The sequence below is a fragment of the Lolium rigidum genome, chromosome 3, assembly GCF_022539505.1.
Source record: "Lolium rigidum isolate FL_2022 chromosome 3, APGP_CSIRO_Lrig_0.1, whole genome shotgun sequence".
Classification (NCBI taxonomy): Eukaryota; Viridiplantae; Streptophyta; class Magnoliopsida; order Poales; family Poaceae; genus Lolium; species Lolium rigidum.
Genome location: NC_061510.1, coordinates 134971805 through 134980656, shown reverse-complemented (window position 1 = coordinate 134980656; position 8852 = coordinate 134971805). Strand labels below are relative to the sequence as shown.

The following is an 8852-nucleotide window of genomic DNA, read 5'->3' as shown; positions in this document are numbered from 1 at the left end:
CCGAAAATAATAATCAAAATGCTAGCATATGTTTGATAGTTCCAAGAACAAAACGGGCTAGCCAGGGGATCGATCATTTCATCGTATACACCGCACTACTCTCCAGAAAATAGAAAACGGCTACTTTATATATACACACACACACCAAAAAAGAAACAAATTAAGCAAGACCACATGGCAATTATCCTCAGTCCGGTGGTGCACATTTCTGGAACGTCAACCATCACGGCCTTGGTGGTATCCTCGTGCCTTGAATGCATTCTTCAGTCTCATCGATCGGGCCAACGCCATGTCCCTCGTCACAGATACGCCAGCTTTGCGAGAGGGAACTCGTCAAAACCGTTCCCGTCAGGCCGTCACCCCCTTCTGTATTCCATTCCATGGATACCAGTCCCGTTCTTCGGTTTGATCACGTTACGTTACGTTGCGTGGCCCACCCCGACGACATGACAGCAGCGAAAGCTCTATCATCTATACAAAATTTAGCAATAACCTCCGTGGACTAGAACTCTCCGCTGGGGCTAAGCAACAATCAACACGTACGTCGACGCACACATAACTAACCGCCGGGGCGATCGATGTGCAGAACAAGAAGCCACCAATTTGTCCCAAGTCGCCCACAAGTTTTTAGTAATACCCGATCGAGCTGCCTTTCATAGACATATCTCGCCTTCATTTGCACGCCTCCTTCCTCTTGCTCGCCTCTTCTTCTTCCTTCGGTTTTGTTCCTCTTGACATCGAGACCATCTCAATTTCTGGTGTGTGTTCTTGAAGAAGCTCGAGCTGTTTATAGCTGGTAAGTTCTTTCAACCCATCATCCAGTTATGTTTGTTATAGGATTGCGACGATTGCCTATGCACTTGGTCGATGTGTCAAGTTGCAAAGAATCGGTAGGTCGTGCGTCCATTCATCTGCAGGGAGGATAATAAGATGAGAATATTCTTTCTGTTGGAAAGGGGAAACCTCTCTTTCAGGCAGGAGAACATCCTCCGTGCTAATTAATTTTGGAACCAAACAAAAAGGCTTGTCTCGGCCAAATTTTGCATCTTCACATAGCTCATGGTGCGAAATTCTGTTCCTGTATGCAGTTCTCGATCGATCGAGCAGATAGGAGCTCAGGAGAAAGACATGGAGGACGAGCCTGGTGCGACCTGTCGATACTACTGCCACATGTGCTCGCTGATCGTCCGGCCAGAGCTGGGCGTCGAGGTCGTGACGTGCCCGCGCTGCCTCTCCGGATTCGTGGAGGAGATGGCCGACGGCCGGCGCAGCAGCAACGCCACCACAGAGTCCGGGGCAGATGATGCGGGCGCGAGGTCGGAGCACCAAGCGGTTCCGCCGTGGCCGCCTATCCTCATGGACCTCCTCGGCATCTCCTACGGGCCCGATGCCGGCGACGCCGCCGCCGTCGGCGACCTCACGCTCTTGGCGCGAAGACAGTACCGTCAGCTCGCCTTCCTGCAGCTGCTCAACGCGCTACGGGAAGGCGAAGCCGACGGAAACACGCCTGACTCGGCGCTGGAGCGGCTCGTGCTGGTTAGCCCCACCGACGGGCACGCCATGCTCATGCCAGAGCGTGGAGGCAGCAACGGCGCCGGCACCAGAGGTCAAGGCCTGACGCTAGGTGAGCTGATTCTTGGGCCCGGGCTAGACCTGCTGCTGGAGTACCTTGCCGAGACCGACCCGAGTCGGCAAGGCACCCTGCCGGCGAAGAAGGAGGCCGTGGCCGCCATGCCTACGGTCAAGATGGCCGCGGCCGTCACGTGCCCGGTGTGCCTGGATGAGTTCGAGGTCGGCGGCGAGGCGAGGGAGATGCCGTGCAAGCACAGTTTCCACGACGAGTGCATCGTGCCGTGGCTGGAGACGCACAGCTCCTGCCCCGTGTGCAGGTACCAGCTGCCCACGGACGAGGCCGCGGTCATGGAGCGGGCCGGCAGTGCCAATGGCGGCGATCAAGAAATGGCAAGCGCGTCCGGTGCCGGGAGTGCAAGCGAAGGCGGCGGCGATGACGACGGAGGAGGCAGTGGTGGCAGGCGGCGGTGGCTTGCACGTCCGTTTGGCCGGTTGTTCTCGCGCAGATGGAACGGGGGCTCCTCCTCGTCGTCGTCGTCAAGATGACACTGAACCACGGGAGAATCTAGCTGTGTAGTGTAGCATCTGTGCTGTCGTACGTTTGTGAATTCGTTCATTGGTTAAAAATTTGTAATCGTTGGTTAATTGTCTGTTCAAGGATGAAATTGCAGGTTTGTGCAGTGCGCTCATGATCATGTACTGTACAGACAGTTTGTGATCCGCCAAGTTTACGACGCCAAGATAAGAACAAAGAGGACCGTACAGCTCTGTTTTGGTTGATTTGTATGCTTCCGAGGTTTCATCAGCATAGGAGTTTACACGTCTCAATCGACCACAAGGTGTTCTTATCCCCTTTGGACTTCAAAGCTTGCTGAATTGAATTCTATACGCTGCCTTCTCCACAGCCGCCTTCATTGATAATTGCAATTTGCACTTTCTTTAGTTCTAAGAATTTTCACGAAAATGTCTCGGCATATACTAGTAAGTATCTCAAAAACATGGCACGCATCACCTCAATGCCACGCATCATCCATAGCAAACAAAGTAACAAACACACTGGAAGACATGGCACATATATTGAGCAGAAGTATTATTTAGCAAGAGTTACTAATAAGACACGTAACGATGGACTCGTCAACTCTTACATAAAAACGAAGTTTGCATAGGTAATATAATATAGGACTCATGATAGGGGACGAGCCAACAAAACGATACTAATAAGGATCCGATAACGACCTAACAAAATTTGCCCCCATGAGGCCACCTCAACTCACACTACTCGACTGTCAAGATCCTGACGAGAGATGATGCGCTGAGACGATGCACCGCAACGACTGAATCTCCTGCCTTGCAGAGGCCGAGCTTCTTCGCATGATCTATGGCAAAACTGATGGCCTCCTCCGTGGCCTCGGTGTCAGAAGCCTTTGAGGTGGCGGCACTCAGCATCGGGATCAGGCCCCTGACGATGAGGCTCTGCCTTGCAGGAGTCTCATCGCTGCAGGTCCAGTCGAAGTCATTGCCCGTCTTCAGCTCTGGCACCACAGCATTCAGTATCGGCATGCCTGGCCTGTACTTGGCGACGAGCCTTGCAGTTGTACCTCCCCTGGTGAGTACCAAGATGAGCGAGGCTTTGGAGATATTAGCAGTCCGGACAGCTGATGATGCCAAACTCTCCAGCGGGCTCATAGGGATTGGGGCTGCTTTGTTAATCAACTTGAAGACTGCGTCATGATCCACATATGTCTCCGCCATCAAGCAGATGTTGGACATTGTCTGCACTGCTAACTCTGGATATGCCCCTGCTGCTGTCTCACCACTAAGCATCACGCAGTCAGTTCCATCCAGGACAGCATTGGCGACATCAGTTGCTTCTGCCCGTGTAGGCCGGGGAGACTTAATCATTGACTCCAGCATCTGGGTTGCAGTGACAACAGGCTTTCCTTGCTGATTACACTTGAAGATCATCACCTTCTGAGCGAAGAATATCTTCTCAATCGGGATCTCCATCCCCAAATCACCTCGGGCAACCATGAAAGCGTCTGAATTTGCAAGTATGTCGTCAAAATTAGCAACGCCTTCTTGATTCTCAACCTGCACGTAAGAGATAGATAGCATAAGAAAACAGTTACAACCTAGAGAAATGCAAGCTTGCTGAGATGAACAAACCTTGGACATCAGTATGATCGACTTAGCATGTTCCCCAAGCACACTCCGGACCATCTGAAGGTCTGATCCTTTCCGTACAAAGGAGAGTGCAATCATGTCAATCTTGTTTGGCACACCCCACTGCATGATATCCACCTTGTCCTTCTCTGTAAGTGTTGGAAGATCCACAATGACTCCAGGAAGATTGACATTCTTCCTCTCACCTAGGAGAGCAGAGTTCTCGCATCGGCAGTGAACAAGACCCTTCTCAGTATCGCAAGAAAGCGCTGTGAGTGTGATGGTGCCGTCAGAGCATAGTATAGTACTCCCAGGCTTCACATCTACAGCCAACTTTGAGTAGCTCATAGAAATCATGGTCTCATCGCCCTTGATGGTATAATCGGTGGTGATGGTAATCTCTTGCCCCTGAGTCAGCTTTATGGGCTTGCCGTCTTTCAGAAAACCTGTGCGGATCTCCGGTCCCTGTACAAACAAACACAGCAGAGGGCATAGTTTAGAATTTTTTTTATTGCAAGATGTTCAAACAGATATTTAGTTACAAATGCATGAAAGCAGGTGTTAGTATTGGCAAGTTATTTTGGCAAACAGTAAGCATCAATAAAGTTAAAACTGACAGGCAAGCTACACAGATAGAAATCATCTGAACTGATGTGAATTACGGCATATAGGCTCGACCCTGTGAATAGGACGGCACAATTTATGTCTAGCATATAACACGTTTCCAAACTAACTCAATCTACATATAGCATCTACCAATTCAAATTATTTATCACCAAATGAAATATGAAAAATGAAGAAGTCCAAAACAGGGTAGCTGGAATATTTTAGAGTTAAATTGAACAACAGACCAGAGCAATATAAGGTAAATCGCATCAGTTGTTGTATGGTTCCTTAGAGTAGAATGGACATTGGTTTCTTGATTTTTAGACACTAGAGTATTTGCCTAATATTGATCCATGGTCCTTATAGATATTTAGGCTGCAAATTTATCTGGCTGGCAAGTTTATCGTTTCATGAATGAATTAATTGTTGCATATAACAGTGTAATAGTAATTTTAGAACAAATAGCAATGATATCTTAATAGTTAAATAATCAGCAAATAAGCCAGTGGACCTGTAGCTTGAGAAAAGAAAGCATATGCCTCTGTTATAAAGGCCACAATCCTAAATGCTCAAGCATACCTACATCTTTCCCTATGACTCTTCCTGGGTCTTTATAGACAGATTTTAAATAAGTACAACCACCTATAATCAAGCAGGATGGCAATATGATCTATGTGCAGTAGACAATATAACGTTCGGGATTATTATTATAGAAAAGGACTTGTTATTATTGAGCATACTAATATTTCTTTTAAAATTCAAACACAGCAATGAAGATTTCATCAGGGAAACGGTTAGCGTGCCCATTATTAATGAACCTGACAGCAGCCCTGTAACCAAGCAGTGTATGTACATCATACAGGAGAAGCAATGTGTTAAAAGGGACGTATCATAATCAGCCAATATGAACACCAACATTTAACACGAATCCTAATTAATTTTGCTAGGCCTGGCTAACATAGCAACCAATCTCCCATAAGGAAGGATTGTCTGGTGGAGAATAAAATTTCAGTTCGCTCAAATCAAATCAAATTTCTTGTCTCAGGCATATATCTTACTGATAATGCAAGTCGGCGCAATAAACAATTTTAGATGCTTAAAACCGATAATTTGTGTTTATTCTACGCCTATCAAACAAACCATGGTACTTAACCACCAAACCGGCCGTACTTTTTTAGGAAGCAACCAATGAGGCAATAAGTAGCAAATTTGACAATATTTTAGGGTCCATGCATGGGAAACCAACTAGTAAATCCATGGAAATTAAAGATACATCGAGTTCTTACGGCGACAATCCAATCACGGAAAAAACTAGGTCTAGGTGCATGCAGACAGAGGCAGGTAGGGTATCGGACCTTGGTGTCGAGCATGACGGCGCAGAGAATGCCGGTGATTTCCATGGCCTTGTGGAGGTTGTCGAGGGTCTCCTGGTGGTACTCGTGGGAGCCGTGGGAGAAGTTGAACCTGGCGACGCACATGCCGGCGCGCAGGAGGCGCGCGCACATCTCGACGGAGCGCGAGGCCGGGCCGAGGGTGCAGACGATCTTGGTCTTGGGTCGCCGCCGCCAAATCTCCTCCGGCCCGGCGCCGCCCACCGGCTGGTCCGCCATTGCGATGCCGTCGAGGGAGAGGGAGGTCAGGTGTGCCATGCGAGCGGTTGGTGCGTAGCGCGCCGGCGATGAGAGGGAGGGAGGGGGAGGCGAGGAGGCTGGATCGGAAGGGACGGTGGCGGTGCGAGAGAATTTATAAGGGTGGTGCGGACGCGTCGTGGTGGTCGTGGGATAGGCCGCTAGGGCAAACAAAGTAGGTTTGGGTTTATTTTTGGGAAAAATACAGCGTGTTCTTGTTTAAAAAGAAAGTAAACGATGGAGCTTTTACACGTTGCCTTATTTGGGTTTCTTGTGGAAGAGGGAATATTTCGTTTTCTCCGTTATTATGTCTTGAGCTTGCAGAGCAAGCATTATATGCGTTTATGAGTGTGATATATTACTTGTAGAACAATTTAGGATTTAGCATAATTTGTTTCCTTCTTGATATTACTTCCTGTTTCGTTATATCAGCTAGTCCTCGTAATTCAGAAGGTCCATGCAGTGCCAATCCGCTGGGCTTCTCTTTAGGCAGCTTCTATAATAACCTCTAGCCATTAGAAAAAAAAATTGTTGTAAAAAAGAATCAAGTGACAACTCCGTGAATATTCATTCTAAAGCTGGCTCAAAATATGAATATCTCCCCTAAAAAAGCTCAGTGAATGTCAAACATAATCCAACAGTTCATTTCTTCTGTGATGGAATTGCTTTTTTACATCTATTTTTTTCAAACTGGCCGGTCTTTCTTGTTTGATTCTTACAAAATCAATGGTGTGCAAGATGATTGACGCATTAAAACAGATCAGAAACACACTGTGTGTAAGCACAGTAATAACCATTGACGTTCCAACAACAACTAAACTCCAAAGTCCTAACCATAACAACGACAAGCTCGAGCTCGAGCACACCGAACTGTAACGGAAGATTAAGTCTTCCGTTCCAAGTTTAGAGCCACAAATTTTTCTAGATTTGCATGTATCTAGATACATTTTACAGTGTAGATACATGTGAATCTAAATAAATCCACTTCACTTAATTTTTAACGGACATAGTAGTGATTTCGCTCCAACCACGTATTTATGCATAGGATGTAGTCGTTGATGTCATATGACACCAACGATTTTTTACTAACCTTATTAATTTCTTTGTTTATTAATGTAAAATATTTTATATATTTTAAACTGGACTAGATATAGATCAGAATAAGTGAACCTACACAATATATACATGTATTTATAAAAAGAATCGAAAGGGTCTTCTTACACTAGTGAATGAAGAAGAGAGTATTTCAATCCTAAACCACAACACTTATAATGTGATGTGTGTAACAAAGCCACGGGCCATGACATGTCAAAATGCAGGCTCTTGTTCGTACCTATAAAATGCCTTTGCTTTATCCTAATTTTAAACTTTAACTAATGGACATGTGTCTTGTAATTTTGTTTGTGGAGGTAAATATATAAATTAAATATGATTTTCATTACCAGGGGTGGAGCTGCATATGTTGTACATGATGCGCATGCATCAGGATCAAAGAAAAAAAAATAGCACTACTTATAAACTAACCAAGGCCAATGCATCAGGGTAAAAATTAGCATTACTTACAAACTAACCATGGCCAGTGCATCAGGCTAGAGTGAAGAAATGTGCATTATCGAAGTCATAATTTCTGTCATAAGGCTACGAACTTGAAAAGACTTATGATATGCATCAGGGAAACTCTCTTGCTAGCTCCGGCAAGGATTCATGACATATGAAATAAAAAAAGTTATAGGAGGTGCGAATAAAACCAAGAACCAATCAAGAAGATTATAGCAACGAGAGAGAGAGAGAGAGAGGGAGAGGGAGAGGGAGAGGGAGAGGGAGAGGGAGAGGGAGAGGGAGAGGGAGAGGGAGAGGGAGAGGGAGGGAGGGAGAGGGAGAGGGAGAGATTATCTCTTAACGCAGGCAGAAACGGATTATAACCATGGTTGATGTAGTCGTACTATTCACGATCCAATCCGATCAGCACCAACGAGAGACACCTCCGAGATGTGCACACGTGCAACACAATGTCGCCCCCTCTAATTTGATTTAGCAAGGTGATAGGAGAGGTACGTGAGATTGAATCCAACAGCATGACAACATGATGGTGGATATGGTGGAGAACTTTTGGTATGGCTTCTCCAAGCTATTGTGGGAAGGCAGGGGGAAGAGAAAGGGGAGGGGCGACCAAGGCTCAAGCATATGGCGCCCAGCCCTCCCACTCTCTTTATATAAAGGGGGTGGGGGCAACTCTTAAGTGGTAACCCCCTCTCTTTAAACAAGTGGTAATCCCTTCTTTTAAAAGTGAACCCCTTTTTCTATTTTATAAGGTCTGTCCTTGAAGAGGCCAAAGGGGGATGGCCACATGGACCAGTGGGCCACTCCTTGGTCCCATCCAAGCCCTCCGGGATAGGTGGGGCCACAGTGAGACCCTTCGAAATCTTTTAGGACCTTCCGATACGATACGAAAAAAAATTCTGAACTTTTTAGAAACACTAAAAAGACTTTTATTTATATCTCTACTAGTGTATTACACCTGTTTTTGAACCTGGATTAGCCACCCACCATGGTAGATGCACCCATGAGCTGTTGGTTAGAATGAATCGTCACCGTCTATCAATAGCAAGCTGAATTTATCCAATGGTTGAGATTTGCTTGAATCACTCCGTATGTACACGTGCCAAAACCAGGTTGGCGTTGTATTTCTAGATTTATCGTCAACCGGATAACTAGATGCACGCCTGGACATGTAGCATCTTTCTAGAATTATCGTTAACCTGCTAGAAGCAAGAACCAGCCTGTCGATCTCCACCTTGTTTGTACGGTCTTTCTAGATTTATCTCTTGCAAGCAAGATCTGCTGCTTATGATATAATTTCTACTCCAGTTCTTTTGTGGCTGT

At 46.2% G+C, this 8852-nt stretch overlaps 2 protein-coding genes across 2 annotated transcripts; one reads left to right on the top strand and one right to left on the bottom strand.

The window, feature by feature from the left end:
- The first annotated feature begins 347 nt into the window (after positions 1-347).
- On the top strand, positions 348-2352 carry LOC124702365 (E3 ubiquitin-protein ligase SIRP1-like). Its single transcript, XM_047234505.1, has 2 exons — positions 348-796; positions 1089-2352. Exon 2 carries the CDS (start codon positions 1129-1131, stop codon positions 2116-2118), a length of 990 nt encoding a protein of 329 aa, XP_047090461.1. The 5' UTR covers positions 348-796; positions 1089-1128; the 3' UTR covers positions 2119-2352.
- A 495-nt stretch (positions 2353-2847) lies between these two features.
- LOC124698258 (pyruvate kinase, cytosolic isozyme-like) lies at positions 2848-5951 on the bottom strand. Its single transcript, XM_047230762.1, has 3 exons — positions 5697-5951; positions 3739-4200; positions 2848-3663 (listed from the first exon to the last, which is right to left on the bottom strand). Exons 1-3 carry the CDS (start codon positions 5949-5951, stop codon positions 2848-2850), a joined length of 1533 nt encoding a protein of 510 aa, XP_047086718.1.
- Between the last annotated feature and the right edge of the window lie 2901 nt (positions 5952-8852).